Source organism: Mirounga leonina, unplaced genomic scaffold (genome assembly GCF_011800145.1).
Source record: "Mirounga leonina isolate KUSES-001 unplaced genomic scaffold, KU_Mleo_1.0 Mir_101097, whole genome shotgun sequence".
Lineage (NCBI taxonomy): Eukaryota > Metazoa > Chordata > Mammalia > Carnivora > Phocidae > Mirounga > Mirounga leonina.
The window spans coordinates 147823-169191 of NW_023270062.1; the positions used below are offsets into that span (position 1 = coordinate 147823).

Below are 21369 nucleotides of genomic sequence, written 5' to 3' on the forward strand. Positions count from 1 at the left end.
ACATTGTATCTTACTTAAAGGGTCTATCCAACCAGAAGATCTAACAATTGTAAATATCTATGCCCCTAACATGGGAGCAGCCAATTATATTAAGCCAATTAATAATAAAAACAAAGAAACACATCGACAACAATACAGTAATAGTGGGGGACTTTAACACTCCCCTCACTGAAATGGAGAGATCATCTAAGCAAAAGATCAACAAGGAAATATAGTCTTTAAATGACACACTGGACCAAATGGACTTCAGAGATATATTCAGAACATTCCATCCCAAAGCAACGGAATACACATTCTTCTCTAGTGCCCATGGAACATTCTCCAGAATAGATCACATTCTAGGTCACAAATCAGGTACCAACTGGTACCAAAAGATTGGGATCATTCCATGCATATTTTCAGACCACAGTGCTTTGAAACTAGAACTCAATCACAAGAGGAAAGTCAGAAAGAACTCAAATACATGGAGGCTAAAAATCATCCTACTAAAGAATGAATGAGTCAACCAGGAAATTAAAGAAGAATTAAAAAACTTCATGGAAACCAATGAAAATGAAAACACAACTGTTCAATATCTTTGGGATGCAGCAAAGGCAGTCCTAAGAGGAAAGTATAGAGCAATACAAGCCTTTCTCAAGAAACAAGAAAGGTCTCAAGTACACAACCTAACCCTACACCTAAAGGAGCTGGAGAAAGAAAAGCAAATAAAGCCTAAATCCAGCAGGAGAAGAGAAATAATAAAGATCAGAGCGGAAATCAATGAAATAGAAACCAAAAAATCAGTAGAACAGATCAACAAAACTAGGAGTTGGTTCTTTGAAAGAATTAATAAGATTGATAAACCCCTGGCCAGACTTATAAGAAAGAAAAGAGAAATGACCCAAATCAACAAAATCATGAATGAAAGAGGAGAGATCACAACCAACACCAAAGAAATACAAACAATAATAAGAACATATTATGAGCAATTATATACCAGCAAATTAAATAACCTGGAAGAAATGGATTCATTCCTAGAGTTGTATCAACTACCAAAACTGAACCAGGAAGAAATAGAAAACCTGAACAGACCTATAACCACTAAGGAAATTGAAGCAGTCATCAAAAATCTCCCAACAAACAAAAGCCCAGGGCCAGATGGCTTCTCAAGGGAATTCTACCACGCATTTCAAGAAGAATTAATACCTATTCTTCTGAAACTGTTCCAGAATATAGAAATGGAAGGAAAACTTCCAAACTCGTTTTATGAGGCCACCATTACCTTGATCCCCAAACCAGAGAAAGACCCCATCAAAAAGGAGAATTACAGACCAATATCCTTGATGAACGTGGATGCAAAAATTCTCACCAAAATGCTAGCCAATAGGATCCAACAGTCCATTAAAAGGATTATTCACCACGACCAAGTGGGATTTATCCCTGGGCTGCAAGGTTGGTTCAACATCCACAAATCAATGTGATACAATACATTAACAAAAGAAAGAACAAGAATCATATGATCTTCTCAATAGATGCAGAAAAACCATTTGACAAAGTATAGCATCCTTTCTTGATCAAAACCAGTCAGAGTATTGGGTTTAGAGGGTACATACCTCAATATCATGAAAGCCATCTATGAAAAACCCACAGCGAATATCATTCTCAATGGGGAAAAACTGAGAGCTTTCCCCTCAGGTCAGGAACACGGCAGTGATGTCCACTATCACCACTGCTATTCAACATAGTATTAGATGTCCTATACACAGCAATCAGACAACAAAAATAAATAAAAGGCATCCAAATCAGCAAAGAAGTGAAACTCTCACTGTTTGCAGATATGATACTTTATGTGGAAAACCCAAAAGACTCCACCCCAAAACTGCTAGAACTCATATGGGAATTCAGTCAAGTGGCAGGATATAAAATCAATGCACAGAAATCCGTGGCATTCCTATACACCAACAACAAGACAGAAGAAAGAGAAATCAAGGAGTCGATCCCATTTACTATTGCACCCAAAACCACAAGATACCTAAGAATAAATCTCAACAAAGGGGCAAAGAATCTGTACTCAGAATACTATAAAATACTCATGAAACAAATTGAGGAAGACACAAAGAAATGGAAAAACATTCCATGCTCATGGATTGGAAGAAGAAATATTGTGAAGATGTCAATGCTACCTAGAGCAATCTACACATTTAATGCAATCCCCATCAAAATAACATCCACTTTTTTCAAAGAAATGGAACAAATAATCCTAAAATTTTTATGGAACTAAAAAGACCCCAAACAGTCAGAGGAATATTGAAGAAGAAAAGCAAAGCTAGCGGCAGCACATTTCTGGACTTCCAGCTCTATTATAAAACTGTCATCATCAAGACAGCATGATACTGGCACAAAAACAGACACATAGATCAATGGAACAGAATAGAGAGCCCAGAAATGGACCCTCAACTCTATGGTCAACTAATCTTCGACAAAGCAGGAAAGAATGTCCAATGGAAGAAAGACAGTCTCTTCAACAAATGGTGTTGGGAAAATTGGATAGCCACATGCAGAAGAATGAAACTGGACCATTTCCTTACACCACACACAAAAATAGACTCCAAATGGGTGAAAGCTGTAATTGTGAGACGGGAGTCCATCAAAATCCTAGAGGAGAACACAGGCAGCAACCTCTTCGACTTCAGTTGCAGCAACTTCTTCCTAGAAACATCACCAAAGCAAGGGAAGCAAGGGCAAAAATGAACTCTTGTGACTTCATCAAGATAAAAAGCTTTTGCACAGCAGAAGAAACAGTCAATAAAACCAAAAGACAACCGACAGAATGGGAGAAGATATTTGCAAATGACATCAGATAAAGGGCTAGTATCAAAAATCTATAAAGAACTTCTTAAGCTCAACACCCAAAGAACAAATGATCCAATCAAGAAATGGGCAGAAGTCATGAACAGACATTTTTCCAAAGAAGATATCCAAATGGCCAACAGACACATGAAAAAGTGCTCAACATCGCTCAGTATCAGGGAAATCCAAATCAAAACCTCAATGAGATATCACCTCACACCAGTCAGAATGGCTAAAATTAACAAGTCAGGAAACGACAGATGTTGGCGGGGATGCAGAGAAAGGGGAACCCTCCTACACTGTTGGTCGGAATGCAAGCTGGTGCAGCCACTCTGGAAAACAGTATGGAGGTTCCTCAAAAAGTTGAAAATAGAGCTACCATATGATCCAGCAATTGCACTACTGGGTATTTACCCCAAAGATACAAATGTAGGGATCCGAAGGGTACATGCACCCCGATGTTTATAACAGCAATGTCCACAATAGCCAAACTGTGGAAAGAGCCAAGATGTCCATCGGCAGATGAATGGATAAAGAAGATGTGGCATATATATACAACGGAATATTATGCAGCCATCAAAAGGAATGAGATCTTGCCATTTGCAACGACGTGGATGGAAGTGGAGGGTATTATGCTGGGTGAAATAAGTCAATCAGAGAAAGATATGTATCATATGACCTCACTGATATGAGGAATTTTTAATCTCAGGAAACAAACTGAGGGTTGCTGGAGTGGTGGGGTGTGGGAGGGATGGGGTAGCTGGGTGATAGATATTGGGGATGGTATGTGCTGTGGTGAGTGCTGTGAATTGCGTAAGACTGTTGAATCACAGTTCTGTACCTGTGAAACAAATAATACAATATATGTTAGAAAAAATAGATAGCAGGAGGGGAAGAATGAAAGGGGGAATCAAAGGGGGAGATGAACCATGAGAGACGATGATCTCTGAAAAACAAACTGAGGGTTCAAGAGGGGAGGGGGGTGGGAGGATGGGTTAGCCTGGTGATGGGTATTAAAGAAGGCATGCTCTTCATGGAGCACTGGGTGTTATACACAAACAATGAATCATGGAACACTACATCAAAAACTAATGTTGTAATGTATGGTGATTAACATAACAATAAAAAATTAAAAAGAAAGAAATGCAACAGACTTCTATGCATTGATTTTATATCCTCAAACTTTGCTGAACTCCTCTGAGTTCTAACAATTTTTTTGTGGAGTCTTTCAGGTTTTCTACATAGAGTATCACGTCATCTGCTAATAGTGAAAGTTTGACTTCTTCGTTGCCAATTTAGATACCTTTTCTTTATTTTTGTTTCCTGATTCCTAAAGTTAGGATGTCCAGTAATGTGTGAAACAACAGTGGTGAGAGTGGACATCCTTGTGTTCCTGACCTTAGGGGAAAAGAAAAGCTCTCAGTTTTTCCCCATTGAGGATGATCTTAGGTGTGGGTCTTTCATATATGGCCTTTTTAATGTTGAGGTGTGCTTCTTCTGTCCCTAGTTAGTTGAAGCATTTATGAAGAAAGGATGCTGTATTTTGTCAAATGGTTTTTCTGCATCTATTGAGAGGATCATATGGTTTTTATCCTTTTTTTTTTAATGTGGTGTATCACATTGATTGATTTGTGGATATTAAACCATCTCTGTAGCCCAGGAATAAATCTCGCTTGGTTGTGGTGAGTAATCCTTTTAATTTACTGTTGGATTCGATTAGGTAGTAACTTAAGAAGAATTTTTGCATCCATGTTCATCAGGAATATTAGTCTGTAATTCCCCTTTTTAGTGTGGTCCTTGTCTGGTTTTGGAATCAAGGTAATGCTGGCCTTAGAGTATGAGTTTGGAATTTTCCCTTCCATTTCTGTGTTTTGGAACAGTTTCAGAAGAATTGATATTAATTCTTCTCTAAATGTTTGGTGGAATTCCCCTGGGAAGCCATCCAGCCCTGGAGTCTTGTTTGTTGGAAGATTTTTGATTACAGATTCAATTTCCTTGCTCTTTATCAGTCTGTTGAGATTTTCCGTTTATTCCTGATTTAGTTTTGGTAGTTTATACGTTTCTAGGAATTTATCCATTTTTTTCCAGATTGCCTAATTTGTTGGCAAATATTCTAATTGTTTGTATTTCTCGGTGTTGGTTGTTGTCTCTCCTGTTTCATTCATGATTTTATTTGGGTCCTTTTTCTTTTTGAGAAGTCTGGCTGGAGGTTTATCAATTTTGTTAATTGTTTCAAAGAACCACCTCCTAGTTTTATTGACCTGTTTTCCTTTGTTTTAATTTTTGAATCATTCAGTTTTGCTCTATATTTTTCTATTTCCCTTCTCCTGCTGGATTTAGGCTTTATTTGCTGTTCTTTTTCCTGCTCCTTTAGGTGTAAGGTTAGGATGTGTATTTGAGAATTTTCTTGCTTCTTGATGAAGGCCTGTATTGCTATATATTTTTTTCTTAGGACTGCCTTTGTTGCATCCCAAAGGTTTTGTACTGTCGTGTTATCATTTTCATTTGCTTCTATGTGTTTTTAAATATTTTCTTTAATTTCCTTGTTAACCCATTCATGCTTCAGTAGGATGTTCTTTCACTACATGTATTTGTGGTCTTTCCAAATTCTCTCTTGTGTTTGATTTCAGTTTTCATATCATTGTCATCTGAAAATATGCTTGGTATGATCTCAATCTTTTTGTAGTGGTTGAGCACTGATTTGTGACCCAGTATGTGATCTATTCTGGAGAATGTTCCAGGTGCACTCAAAAAGGATGTGTATTTTGATATTTTAGGGTGAAATGTTGTGAATATACCTGGGAAGTCCTTCTGTTCTAGTGTGTCATTCAAAGTCCTTGTTTCCTCATTGATCTTCTGCTTAGATAATTGTATATTGCTATGACTGAGTTGTTAAAGTCCCATGCTATTATTATATTTTTCTCAATGAGTTTCTTTAAGTTTGTTATTAAATGATTTCTGTATTTGGCTGCTCCCAAGTTAGGGTCATAAAGATTTACAACTATTAGATGTTCTTGATGGGTAGACATTTTTCTTATTATATAGTGTCCTTCATCTCTTATTACAGTCTTTGTTTTAAAGTCTAGTTTGATATAAGTATGTTTACTCCAGTTTTCTTTTGATGTCCATTGGTATGTTAAATGGTTCTCCACCCCCTCAGTTTCAAATTGGAGGTGACTTTGGGTCTAAAATGAGTCTTTTGTAAGGAGTATATCACTGGGTCTTGTTTTTTGTTGTTGTTGTTTTTTGTTTTTTGTTTTTATCCATTCTGATACCCTATGAGTTTTGAGTGGAGCATTAATTCCATTTACAGAGTAATTATTGATAGGAATGAATTTAGCGTCATTGTATACTTGTAAAGTCACTGTTCCTGAACATTGTCTCTGTTCCTTCCTAGTCCTTGTTGCTTTTGGTCTTCCTGCTCAATCAGTTCTCTTTAATATTTCTTGCAGAGGTGTTTCAGTGTTCACTAACTCCTTTAGTTTTTGTTTGTCTCGTAAACTCTTTCTTTTCTATTCTTTTTTTTTTAAGATTTTATTTATTTATTCATGCGAGACAGAGCAAGAGAGAAAGGCAGAGGGAGAAGCAGGCTACCAAGGAGCAGGGAGCCCAATGCGGGACTCGATCCCAGGACCCTGAGATCATGACCTGAGCCGAAGGCAGAAGCTTAACCATCTGAGCCACCCAGGCGCCCTTTAATTCTTTTCTTATTCTGAATGAAGTCATGCTGGATAAATTATTCTTGGTTGCATATTTTTCCCATTCAGCATGTTGAATATTCCCTTCCCTTCCTCCCTGGCCTGCCATGTTTCAGTGGAAAGGTCTGCTGTGAACGTTGAGTCTACCCTTACAGGTTGAGGAGCTGTGTTGCCTAGCTGCTTTCAGAATTCTCTCCTTATGTTTGTATTTTGCAAGTTTCACTATGTTATGGTGTTGACCTACTTTTGTTGATTTTTGGGGGAGTTCTCTGTGACTTTTGGACTTGAATGCCTGTTTTTTTACCCAGATTAGGGAAGTTCTCACCTACGATTTATTTAAATAAACCTTCTATCCTTTTTTCCCAGTTTTATTCTTCTGTCACTCTTATGATATGGATAATATTTTGCTTTATGGAATTGCTGATATCCCTAAATCAACCTTTGTGTTCTAATAGTTTATTTTCTCTCTTTTTAGCTTCATTGTTTTACATGATTTTATTTCCTGTGTCATCTATTTTCTCCTCTGCTTTTTCAGTCCTCCTAGTAATTATATCTAGTCAGTGTTGCATCTCAGTTACAGCATTTTTTATTTCAGCCTGACTAGTTTTCAGGTCTTTTATCTCTGCAGGAAGGTTTTCTGTGGTGTCTTCTATGCTTTTCTCAAGCCTGGCTAGTTGTCTTATGACTGTTGTTCTAAATTCTTGTTTAGACATTTTGCTTATATCTGTTTTGAGAAAAGTCATGGCTGTGATTTTTTTATTTACCTTTCTTTTGGGGAGAATTCCTCCATATTTTCATTTGGGAATAGTTTCTGTCTTTTGCATGTTTTGAAAGCTTGTTATGTTTTCTGCACCTCATGGTAATGCTATATTTAAAAGAGGTCATATACTGTACATGGCCTGGTCTTCAGGAAGTGTTTCTGGTGTACACTGTGCACTCTGCTTTTGAGTTTTGGCAGCTCATTCCCACTGATTGGTCCTCTGCAGAGCTCCTCCTTTCTTCAGAGGGGAATGTTTAGACTTTTAACTAGGTGTGCTTTGATTTATTTGTTAAATCTAGCTTACAGAAAAGAAAAAAAGAAAAAAAGAAGAAAAAAGGCTGATCCAACAAAAAGAGAAAAGGGAAGTGAATGAGAAAACCCAGACAATCAAAAAACTGTAATCCTGATTCTAAAGAAAAGGAAAAGGGGGGGGGGGAGGAAGGAAAAAAATAAACCTTATACAAAAAAAAAGAGAAAAGGAAATGAAAAAAAAAATGAAAGAAGAAACTATAAACCTGAGTTCAAAAAAATGAAAAAAAGGGAAAAAATAAAAGTAAAACCTGCTCATATTTCCACCAGAACTGCAGGTGACTATTTGAAGCACTCTGATCATTAGACTTGGTGCATATGGAGTGCTGCCTGTGCTGGTCTTCTGGGGGAGAGTCCCACTACCCTGGCTCAAAGTCAGTCCTGCCCCAGTAAATATGCACTTCCTAGGCATAGGGGGGCAGTGTTTGATGTAAGCAGCACACGCCTCCAGTTGGGGCCACTCTATTGCTCTCTGACATCTCACTGTTTTGGTCTTGAGGGGGAAAATGGCTCCACCCCAATCCCTTGTCACTGGATAGGGGATCTCACACACCCCACTGTTGAAGAAGCCTTCACAGAATAGTGAGTGCTGTCAGTATGCCGGGTGCCACAGCTCTGCTGCATTTTATCTTCGGAGTATGGCTGAGATTTAAAACTCCAAATCTTAAAGAAGCTGGCACCACTTGCACCCACTCCTCTCCTCTGGAGAAGAGCCTCACTGTGCTATGTCTGGTTTCCTATGTCCCAGAAAAACAGCCCCATGCCTGCACTGTGCACACAATCTAATGATGTGGCACTATGAGAAGCAGCAACCCGGTTTTCCATCCTCTGCATGTGCCTCTGTCCCCTGCTGATAAAAGGCCATTTTCTGGTGCCTGCAGTGTCTTTTGTCTTTGGAGAGGCACTATACTCTCTTCCAGATGTACTCCAGGAGGGGGAACGTTCTCTCCTAGTACAATCCAGGAGGTCCCTACACCACTTTGTGCTTCCTGGGCCAGCAACCTCCTTTCCACAGGTGTGCACACCATAGCTCCACTCCAGCAAAAGTCCTGCACTTCCAAAACCTCAGAGTTTGAGCTCCACACACTGTTTGCAAAAAAACCTGTGACACTCAGTACCCCTTGCTCCCCAGTCATTGTCCAGAGAGGTTTTTGTCTTGTGTGAACCTGATGCCACCCTCTCTCAACCCCTCTCTCTTTCTCTCCCTTTTCTCTCTCTGTGGAAAGCATTCCCTCCCCTCTACGGAACTGATTGTTCTCTCCCTCAGTTCATTTTCACACACCTTACACCTGCCATGCTGTCTCCCTCCAACTGTGGAGATCCTTCTCCTAGTCGTCAGATTGATTTCCTGGGTGTTCCAAGTGATCTGATCTCAATACAGCTGTGTTCAAAGGTCTAGGAAAGCCCAGGGTTCCCCCACTTCTCCACCATCTTAACTCCCAGACTGGCTGAGTTTTAAAACTCCAAACTTTATGGACCTGGTGTGTTGGGTACTTGAGCTGGTCTTCTGGGGGAGGGACTCGCCATGCTGCTATTGATGCATGTTTGACCCAAGAAAGCACAGGAGTAGGGGGTTTGGAGCAAAGCACACTAAAGATCCAGTGTGCAGTTAGCCTTCCTCACCTGTTGTCTCTGCAACTATGCTGAGGAGTGGGGTAGGGAAATGGCACTCACTGGCTCTTTTGTTCCTGGAAAGGCAACTGCACCTCTGTCAGATGCACTCCAAGAAGGGGGCATTGTCTCTCCCAGTGTGTCTCAAGTGATCTACAGATTGTACCCTTTGCCCCCAGGTTACCTACCTGTTTTCTCTAAGGAACACTGCAGCACCCTGAAGACTATACCAGCCACACCATGGACCTTGAAATCTCCAGTTTTTGAGCCCTGCTGGTTGGGAAAACTCACAAAAAACCAGCCCTTCTCATTTTCCCAGTCAATGGCTTTGGGGAAGTGTTTTCCTTTTACGATACCTTGTGCCCTCTGTTCTCTCTCTCACCTCAGGACTCCCTCACCTCCACAGCATCTATGGTCTGTTTCTCCCCCAAACCACATCTTCGCACCTCCTACTTTCCATGACGTGGCCTTCTCCCTCTAGTTGTGTGGCTTTTTCTCTCAGTCCTCAGATCAATTTCTTGGGTGTTCAAAATGACCTGTTATTGAGGGATAAGGCAAGCCTAGGGTCCTCATATTACTCTGCCATCTTTTTTTTTTTTAAGATTTTATTTATTTATTTGAGACAGACAGAATGAGAGAGAGAGCACATGAGAGGGGGGAGGGTCAGAGGGAGAAGCAGGCTCCCTGCCAAGCAGGGAGCCCGATGCAGGACTCGATCCAGGGACTCCAGGATCATGACCTGAGCCGAAGGCAGTCACTTAACCAACTGAGCCACCCAGGCGCCCTATTACTCTGCCATCTTAGCTCCTTCTCTGCCTTAGTCTTTATTATTTCCTTCCTTCTGCTGGCTTCAGGTTTTGTTTCTTCTTTTTCTAACTCCTTTAGGTGTAAGGTTAGCTTGTTTGAGATTTTTCTCGTTTTTTGAGGTAGGCCTCTATTGCTATAAAATTCCCTTTTAGAACTGACTTTTATGTATCCCAAAGATTTTGGATTGTTTTGTTTTCATTTTCATTTGTTTCTTTTTTTTTTAATTTATATTTTTTAATTTTATTATGCTATGTTAGTCACCATACAGTACATCATTAGTTTTTGATGTAGAGATTCACGATCCATTGTATTCATATAATCATTTGTTTCTATGTAATTTTTTATCACCTCTTTGATTTCTTGGTTGACCCATTCATTGGTAGCATGTTATTTAACCTCCATGTATTTGTGTTCTTTCCAGATTTCTTTTTGTGGTTAATTTCTAGTTTGATAGTGTTGTCGTTGTTAAAGATGTAGAGTATGACTTCAAAATTTCTTAATTTGTTGAGACTTCTTTTGTGGCCTAATATGTGGCCTGTTCTTGTGAATGTTTCATGTGCATCAGGGAAGAATTTGTATTGTGCTGTTTTAGGATGGAACATTCTTAACGTATCTGTTAAATCCGTCTGTTCCAGTGTGTCTTTCAAAGCCATTGTATGCTTGTTCATTTTCTGTTTGGATTATCTGTCTACTTATGTACATGCGGTTTAAACGTCTCTTGCTATTATTGTATTAGTATGAATTAGTTCCTTTATGTTTGTTATTAACTATTTTATATATTTGTGTTCTGCTATGTTGGGTGAAAAAATATTTACAATTGTTATATCTTTTTGTTTGATTGTCCTCTTATTATTATATAGTGTCCTTCTTTGTCTCTTGTTACAGTCTTTGTTTTAAAATCTAGTTTTTCCAATATAAGTATTGCTACCCTGGCTGTCCTGTGTGTGTGTGTGTGTGTGTGTGCGTGTGTTTTGCTTTATTTTATTTTTAAAAATTTTTCATTATGGTCGGTTAGCCAACATATCCCCAGCTGTCTTTTGACATCCATTTTCAAGATAAATATTTCTCCATCCCCTCACTTTTAATCTACAGGTGTCTTTAGGTTTGAAATGAGTCTCCAGTAGGTTGTGTATAGATGGCTTTGGGGTTTTTATCCACTATCTCATTCTATTCCTTTTGATTGGAGTGTTTAGTCCATTCACAACAATTGGTTATGTTTTAGTAGTTTTTCTCTGATCCTTTTTTACTCTCTTTCATGGTTTGTTGGCTTTCTTTAGTGATATACTTAGATTCCTTTCTTTTTATTCTTTGCATATGTATTACTGGTTTTTTATTTTTGGTTATGATTAGGTTTGTAAAAACATCTTCTGCCTATAGCTGTCTATATTAAGTTGCTGGTAGCTTCAGTTTGAACCCATTCTCTACTCCTTTCCCTCTAAGTTTTAAGTATATGGTGTCATATTTTATATGCTTTCATTTTGTGAATCCCTTGACTGACAGATACAGATACAGTTATTTTTACTGCTTTACTTCTTTTTGCTTCCAACTTTTCGTACTGTCACTTATGTTCTTTCTTTTCCAACCAAAGAGTTCTCTTTAATATTTCTTTTAGGGGTGGTTTAATGGTCATGAAAAGTTTAGATTTTGTTTGTCTGAGAAACTCTTTATCTATTCTATTCTGAATAATAACCTTGCTGATTAGAGTATTCTTGGATACAGATTTTTTTTTTCCTTTCAGCATTTTGAATATTTCATGCCACTGTCTTCTGGCCTGCCTTGTTTCTGGTGAAAAATACACTGATAGCCTTGTGGGGGGGGGTTTCCTTGTATGTAACTATCTTCTTTTCTCTTGCTGCTTTTAAACTTTTTTTTTATTACTACTTTTTGTAATTTTAATTACTATGTGTCTTAATATGGACCTCCTTGTGTTGATTTTTTGGGGGATCTGTGTGCATTCTGGCACTGGATATGTGTTTCCTTTCTCAGATTAGGAAACTTCTCAGCTATTATCTCTTAAAGCAAACATTCTGGCCATTTTTTGTTATCTTTTCTTCTGGGATCCCTTTAATGCGAATGTTATTATGTTTCATGGAGTCACTGAATTCCCAAGTCTATTCTCATTTTGCAAAATTCTATTTCTTTCATTTGCTTATCTTTTTTACTTTCTATTACTCTGTAGTCCAGAGACTGTAGTCTTTACATTATTATATATACAAAAGCATGCCATCCCAATGATGGGAGTGTTACCTAGTGATATCCATGGAACGAGGGGAGCTTAGGTTCCTCCTACTCTGCCATCTTCCCAGCCTCCTGTGCCTATTTTTTATGTGAATAATAATAGTACCTATCTTCATGGGCTGTAGTGAGGATTAAATTAGATAATATATGTAAAGGATCTAGCACAGTGTCTGGCACATACTTGTGGCTCAGTAAATATTAGGTCTCCTCTCTGCTTGAACATTAGTCTGCTAATATATAGCTGTTCCTCAGATCTGCCAGACATTTTCCCGAAGAGTTTTTCCTAGTATGATATAGCTAACTATCAGCCTTTCTAGCACTGCCCAGATGTAGGTACAGACTGCTCTAATTACTGTTTTATTTGCTGAAGCATCCATCAATCATAGTAAACTTCCTTGCTACTAGGTAGCTGTTACTTGTGCCTCCACAGATGTCCCTTTAACATTTGTCATTAATTTAATAAATGCTTAGTGACATTGTCTGTGTGATGAGATTAAAATTAGATTATGTTTTTCCCTTTAACAAGTGTCTTGCATTCTAAACAATATGTTGACACACAGGCTATTTTTCTTTGCACGTGTTAAGGTGAATAGTTTGTGCTTTCGAGGTTTTAATGGCATTCTTTTCTATTACTACATAAACTACACCCTGTCCATATACATGTTCCTCCCGCCTTCTGAAATGCACAGTACTGGGAGATTAGAAAATAGGCCAGGCAACAGAAAATTATTTAATTAGTAATATGGTTATCACCATAGAATGTATCTTGGCTGCTTTCTAGTTAACGTATTACTATCTTTCATCTGAAAGTCTCATTTAACCTTTACCCTGCCCAAATTTTTCATATAACCTAGAAATATTCTGATTACTAGAAGCTCAATGTAGTGTTAAAAACAGTTCTTGGTTTCTCCATTTCAATTTCATCAGTGAGTGAAAGTTATTTATCTCATGAAGTCATGCATTGGACATTTTAATAGAAAAGCTATTTAATATTAATTAGCCCTGAGGCTCTTAGACTTCTTTCTGGAGCTTTTTAGCTATAAATATTTTTAACTTTCACATGTTTCTTGGCATAAAGGCTTTTCAGCCAGGAAAATATTATTTGTGATAGGAAGTTCAAAATTATTTCAGTTCTTCAGATCAGATATCCTCATAGTTGCCATATCCTTCAATCTCTTAAGCAGGGTTTTAGTAATAAAGCAAAATCATGAAATCTCCCTGTCTTTCCCTATTCTATTCTGTTCCTTAAGATACCTGATGTAAAATTCAGTGAAATTTTCTCTATTTCAGGATATGCCCTGTCTGATTTATCTTCTTTTTAAATGGGTAAGATTTAAAAGTGTTTAGAATGAGACATTGAAATTGATGAACACTGTTCTTTTATCATTTGCCCTATCTGCTCTATTATGTCCTCAACTATTGCAGTTGAGTGCCATGGCCAACCAAGCAGCTGGGAAGGGGTATGAAAATGAATACAATTATGTCAACATTCACTTCAGGTTCATGGGCATTGAGAACATTCATGTACTACGAAACAGCCTGCAGAAAATTTTGGAAGGTACAGGAATTTCACGTTGGCTAGTCCAGAGACCATAGTCTTTACATTATTATATATACAAAAAGCATGCCTGATTTGGGGTGGAACATAAAAGCAACCAGGTGATCATAGTCAATACATCATAAGGTTTTTGCGTATAGTATGAATCCAGCTTACATAATACTGAATTATGCAGTGTTGGACTGGGGGAGGAACTAAGATGTTCAGTTTCATAACTTAGTGGAGTCCATCTGGGTTCAGTTGCTGTAGAAATTACTTCTCTCTATAGAATTACAGAGGCTGGTGTTTAGTGGTGGGTAGATAAACATAAGTATAAATAAATTTAGTATTTATTTCATCATTCAACATAACCACATCCAATCTACTGTAAGGAGTCAGACTGATTTCATCACTGTGATGTTGAAGGGGGTGAATTTAGACTTCAAAGGAATAAAGCTGATATCAGACATTTGGGGTCATCTGTCATCACTACAAAATAATGGATCAGAATGGAGGCAAGATGAGATTGGGGCCTTACACGATTTTTGAGTCTAGAACATTTCTCCCAAACCCACTACCCAGGATTCCATGATGCAGTAAGGAAGAGATCTTGAAAACCTGCCTTCTTCAATGCACACCCAGTTTTTCCTCTTTTTTTTTTTTTTAACTTTGTACTTATATTGTCTACCAGGACCTCTCCCTTATATGACCCTTATCAGATCCTGTCTTCTCAGTCTGCATCAATTTTAGTATATTAGAATTCCTTTTCTTGGGTCTCTTCTTGCTTTCTTTTTTTGTCCCAGAATATTCTGTAGAAGTATAAGAAAAAGGGACTTTTTTTACAGATTTTTGAGCCAAAAGAATGCCCTCTGCTGGGTAACCAGTGCAAAGTGCATGAAAATTGGGAATTTGTTTTCAACCTGTTGAGACAGCACAGGGCTACAGAGAGTAGGTAGGATTATGAGAATAGAGACAGATGTTAAGAGCCTGCAGAGTTAGTGAAACTAATAATACACTATATGTTAATTAATTGAATTTAAATTAAAAAAGAGCCTGCAGTTAGGTTGAATGGGTGGAATTAGGATGGGAATAAAATGTATTTTCTAATCAGAGGAGATGTAAGTATTGTCCTGTGGATGCTGATTCAGTTTTCTGGCTCCCCAGAGATTTCTGTGGTCTTAGGAGTTAGTTCTATAACTCAAAAAAGATGATACCTGACCTGTGGGATATGGTAGGCTCTAGCTCTAGTCTTGTCCTTAACTCACTAATCCAACTAATTATTTAACCTTCCTATGCCTTAGCTTCCTAATTTACAAAATGGGGATCCACTGTGTCCCCTTTCTTGGTGAATAAACTGAGGTGATTGTGAATTTCAATCTCTGCTTCCTTTTCTACCTTAGTTTGTGAATTGAAAACTCCAACAATGAGTGAATTTCTTAGCAGCCTGGAGAGCTCAGGGTGGTTAAGACACATTAAAGCTTTTATGGATGCTGGAATTTTTATTGCAAAGGTAGCAATTAGAACTTTTAAAAACTTGCACTGACTTTAATTATGGGATCTCTTGGGTAACCATAGATCATGGTGAAAAGAATAGAGAAAAGAAACCTAGGTTCTAGATTCAGCTCTAACACTAATTCACTGTGTTTCCTTGGCAAGTCTCTTCCCTCTTCTGGGTTTCAGTTTCTCTATCTGTAAAACAAAGTTGTTGGTTGAAAATCTAATGGTATAACTTTTGGGGGACCCACAGAACTCTTTGGGGATATCACTGACCCTCTCCCCCTGGAAAAATATACATATGGCTATGGTCTTTAATTTCAGAAAATGAACCTCAATTTTATTTTATATTTTTAAAATAGCATTTAATTTAATTTTTAAGTAGGCTCCATGCCCAGTGTGGGGCTCAAACTCATGACCCTGAACTCATACATCTGTATCCCTTTTCTGAAACTGACTTCATTAGAACAAAAAAGAGTGAGACTAGAGAAGAGGGATGGATTCAATAGACAGTACAACCTCATAAATACTGGTTTAATTAAAATGAGTGGATGAAAAACCAATAGGTTTGGGATTGACAATTAGCCTGTGTTCCTCATTGCTATCACCACCTACCCAGTATCCCAAGCTTGAAAACTCATTCAGCCTTGAATTCTCTCTCTCCTCCTCCATCTGGCAATTTCCTAGTCCTATTAGTTCTACCTTAAAAGGGTTGCTCCAAGCTCTCCTTTCTAAGCCTCTAGTGCCACTTCCCTAGTTAAGACATTCATTATCTCTTGTCTAAAGTACTATAACTTTGGCTGGAAAAGATGGTGGTGGAGTAGGGGACCTATTCCAACCGGTCCATGGAATTGAACTGGATATCTACCAGACCACTTTGAACACCCACAAAATCAGCTTGAGATGTAAGAAGATAGATCTGGATCTCTACAAACAATATCACAGGCAGTTGGTTTCAAGGTACAAAGCAGGTAGCCGTGATTCCATGGGCAAATAGAGGAGGGTAAATGGAAGGGGGAGGGAGCTGAGCCATCTGCACCCTACAGAGCCGGTGAGCAATAACCTCCCACGCTAGAGATCGGGCACATACTCGCAGACCAGTAGCGATAAGGAAAGGACTGTAGGGCAGCCCCATGGACTGAAACCAGAGTGCCAGGGCCATGCATGAGAACTGGGGTTGGCAAACAGTTTTAGAAGCACAAAAGGTAGAGACATGCCCTGACCTGGAAGTGAGGACCGGGAGCACTGCTGAGGGGTGCACAACCCAGGATGCTGCAGTTTATAGCAGCACAGACAGAAAAGGAGATAGTGTGGCCAGGAGAACTCACTGAAGAGCAGACTGCAATTTCTCCGCTCTGAGGCAGAGGGTTGGAAACAATCTCTTCTGCTCTGACTCTCGGAAGAGATGTGGAAAGCCGCCAGGGAAAGCCGCCAGAGAACAAAAGCCCCCCAAAACTGGTTTTCACTTACCCCATTGCCCCCCAGGGGGCAGGGCAACTTTGCCCAAACATGGTTGCCTGAGTAACAGTGCAGCAGGTCCCTCCCCCAGAAGACAGGATGTGAAAAAAAGAGGCCAGCAACCCTAAGGTCCTATAAAACAGGTGCATCTTGTTTGGGTTGCGGTCAATAATTTGGACTCTATACATTCCCTCAAACACCCATCCACAGAATGACTAGGAGGAGGAGCCCACAAAATAGAAAACACTCAGAGATTATGACTTATGCTGCAGATTTACAAATGGATGCAGATATAACCAAGATGTCGGAGGTGGAATTCAGGCTAGCAATTGTGAAGACAATGGCTAGAATGGAGAAATCAATTAATGGTAACATAGAGTCTCTAAGGGCAGAAATTAAGGTGAATTTGCAGAACTTAAAAATGCTATCAGTGAGATCCAATCCAATCTAGATAATCTAACAGCTAGGGTACCTGAGGCAGAAAAGTGAAAAAGAGACCTGGAAGACAATATAATAGATAAAAAGGGAAAAGAGAAGGCCAGGGAGAAACAACTGAGAATCCATGAAAATCGAATCAGAGAAATAAGTGACACCATGAGGCAGTGTCAGAATAATTGGAATCCCAAAGGGAGTGGAGAGAGAGAGAGGACTAGAAGATGTATTTGAGCAAATTGTAGCTGAGAACTTCCCTAATCTGGGGACTGAAACAAACATTCACGTCCTAGAGGCAGAGACGACCTGTCCCAAGATCAAGGAAAACAGGCCAACACCCCGGCATGTAATAGTAAAACTTGCAAATCTTAGAACCAAGGAAACCATCTTAAGGGCAGATAGGGGGAAGAGATTCCTTATGTACAGAGGAAGGAACATCAGAATAATGTCAGACCTATCCACGGAGACCTGGCAAGCCAGAACGGGCTGGAAAGACACGTTCAGGGTACTAAATGAGAAAAACATGCAGCCAAGAATACTTTATCCAGCAAGGCTTTCATTTAGAATGGATGGAGAGATGCATAGCTTCCAAAACCAGCAGAAACTGAAAGAATATAACCACTAAGCCGGCCATGCAAGAAATGTTAAGGGAGGTTCTATAAAAGGAGGAAGACCCCAAGAGTGATACAGAACAGAAACTTACAGGGATAATCTGTAAAAACAAGGTCTTCACAGACAACATGATGACAATTAATTCATATCTTTCAATAATCACTCTCAACGAGAATGGCCTAAAGGCTCCCATAAAATGGTACAGGGGTGCAGATCAGATAAAAACACAGGACCCATCCATATTCTGTCTACATGAGACTCATTTTGAACCTAAAGATACAACCAGACTGAAGGTGAAGGGATGGAGCTCCATCTTCCATGCCAATGGACCTCAAAAGGAAGCTGGTGTAGCAATTCTTATATCAGACAAAGTAGATTTTAAACTAAAGACTGTAGTTACAGACACAGAAGGACACTGTATCATTCTTAAAGGGTCTCTCCAACAAGAAGGTCTAACAACTGTAAATATCTACACCCCCAACATGGGAACAGCCAGCTACATAAGCCAACTGTTAACCAAAATAGTCATATTGATAACAATACGTTAATCATAGGAGACCTCAATACTCTACAATCAGCAGTAGACAGATCATCTAAACAGAAAATCAACAAAGAAACAAAAGCTTTGATGGAACCACTGGACCAGATGGACCTCAGAGATATATACAGAACATTCCACCCTAAAACAACAGAATACTCATTCTTCTTGAGTGCACAGGGACTTTCTACAGAACAGACCATACCCTGGGTCACAAATCAGGTCTCAACTGATACCAAAAGATTGAGATTATTCCCTGCATATTCTCAGACCATAATGCTTTAAAACTGGAACTCAATCAGAAGAAAAAAATTTGGAAGAAATTCAAACACTTGGAAGCTAAAGACCACTCCGATCAAGAATGTTTAGGTCAACCAGGAAATCAAACAAGAACTTAAACAATTCATGGAAATCAATGAGAACGAAAACACATCGGTCCAAAACCTATGGGATACTGCAAAGGCGGGCCTAAGGGGGAAATGCATAGCCATCCAAGCCTCACTCAAAAAAATAAAAAATCCCGAATTCATCAACTAACTACACCTTAAAGAACTAGGAAAAAAAGCAACAAACGATGCCTAAGCCATGCATTAGAAGAGAAATAATTAAGATTAGAGCAGAGATCAATAAATTAGAAACCAGAAATACAGTAGAGCAGATCAACCAAACTAGAAGCCTATTCTTTGAGAGAATAAGATCAATAAACCACTGGCCAGACTTATCCAAAAGAAAAAACAAAGTACCCAAATTAATAAAATTATGTGTGAAAGGAAAGAGATCATGACTAACACTAAGGTAATAGAAACAATCTGTAATAGAACAATAGAAATTAATATCAACAACTATATGCTAATACATTAAGCAACATGCAAGAAATGGATGCCTTCCTGGGAACCTATAAATTGCCAAAACTGAAGCAGGAAGAAATTGACAACCTGACTAGGCTAATAACCAGTAAAGAGATTGAAGCAGTGATCAAAAACCTCCCAAAAAACAAGAGTCCATGGCCTGATGGATTCCCTGGGGAATTCTACCAAACATTCACAGATGAAATAATACCTATTCTCCTGAAGCTGTTTCCAAAAATAGAAACAGAAGTAAAGCTTCCAGACTCATTCTATGAGGCCAGCATTACCTTAATCCCCAAACCAGGCAAAGACCCCATCAAAAAGGAGAATTTTAGACCAATAGCCCTGATGAATATGGATTCCAAAATACTCAACAAAATCCTAGCTAGTAGGATCCAATAATACATTAAGAGGATCGTCCACCATGACCAAATGGGATTTATCCCCGGGATGCAAGGGTGGTTCAACATTCGCAAATCAACCAGTGTGATAGAACACATTAATAAGAGGAGGGAGAAGAACCATATGTTCCTCTCAATTGATGCAGAAAAAGCATTTGACAAAACACAGCATTCTTTCCTGATTAAAACTCTTCAGAGTATAGGAATAGAGGGAACATTCCTCAAGCTCATAAAATCCATCTATGAAAAACCCACAGTGAACATCATCCTCAATGGGGAAAAGCTGAGACCATTTCCCTTAAGATCAGGAATACGACAAGGATGCCTACTCTCACCACTATTTTTCAACATAGTACTAGAAGCCCTAGCAACAGCAATCAGACAATTTAAAAAAAAAATTGAAATTGGAAATGAAGAAGTCAAACTCTCTCTCTTCATAGATGACATGATACTTTATGTGGAAAACCCAAAAGACTCTACCCCCAAATTACTAGAACTCATACAACAATTCAGTAATGTGACAGGATACAAAATCAATGCACAGAAATCAGTTGCTTTCTTATATACTAACAATGCAACTGTAGAAAGAGAAATTAGAGAAAGGATTCCATTTACAATAGCACCAAAAAACATAAGATACCTCCCAATAAACCTAGCCAAAGTGCTAAAGGATATATACTCTAAGAACTACAAAACACTCATGAAAGTAATTGAAAAAGACATAAAAAGATGGAAAAATATTCTGTGCTCATGGATCAGATCAATAAACATTATTAAAATGTCTATGCTACCCAGAGCAATCTATACCTTCAACACCATCCCGATCCAAATTCCAATGACATTTTTCGAAGTTCTATAAGAAACAATCCTAAAATTTGCATGGAATCAGAAAAGACCCTGAATCACCAAGGAAATGTTGAAAAAGAAAAACAAAGCTGGGGCCATCACATTGCCTGATTTCAAGCTATATTACAAAGCAGTGATCACCAAGACAGCACGGTAGTGGCACAAAAACAGACATATCGACCAGTGCAACAGAATAGCGAAGCCAGATATGGACCCTTATCTCTATGGTCAAATAATCTTCAGCAAAGCAGGAAAAAATATGCAATGGGAAAAGGCCATCTCTTCAATAAATGGTGCTGGGAAAATTGGTCATCTATATACAGAAGAATGAAACTTGACCTTACACTAACAGCATTCATAAAGATAAACTCAAAATGGATGAAAGACCTCAATGTGAGACAGGAATCCATCAAAATCCTAGAAGGAAACATAAGCAGTAACCTCTTTGACATTGGCCACAGCAACTTCTTTCAGGGTATATCTTCAAAGCTATTGAAACAAAAGCAAAAATGAACTTTTGGGACTTCATCAAGATCAAAAGCTTCTGCACAGCAATGGAAACAGTCAACAAAACAAAGAGGCAACCCACAGAGTGGGAGAAGATATTTGCAAATGATACTACACATAAAGGGCTGGTCTCTAAGATTTATAAAGAACTTCTCAAACTCAACACCCAAAAAACAAATAATCTAGTCAAAAAATGGGCAGAAGACATGAACAGACACTTCTCTGAAGAAGACATACAAATGGCTACCAGAGACATGAAAAAATGTTCATCATCATTAGCTATCAGGAAAATTCAAATCAAACCACATTGAGATACCACTTTACACCAGTTAGAATGGCAAAAATTGACAAGTCAAGAAACAACAAATGTTGCAGAGGTTGTGGAGAAAGGGGAACCCTCTTACAGTGTTGGTGGGAATGCAAGTTGGTACAGCCACTTTGGAA

At 38.6% G+C, this 21369-nt stretch overlaps 1 protein-coding gene across 1 annotated transcript in view; it reads left to right on the forward strand.

Moving 5' to 3' along the window:
• MTMR8 (myotubularin related protein 8) overlaps window positions 1-21369 on the forward strand; it is a 228838-nt gene that overhangs the window by 108742 nt on the left and 98727 nt on the right. Inside the window, 2 exon segments of the mRNA XM_035004437.1 lie at window positions 13678-13810; window positions 15190-15299. Coding sequence (XP_034860328.1) covers window positions 13678-13810; window positions 15190-15299 — 243 coding nt within the window.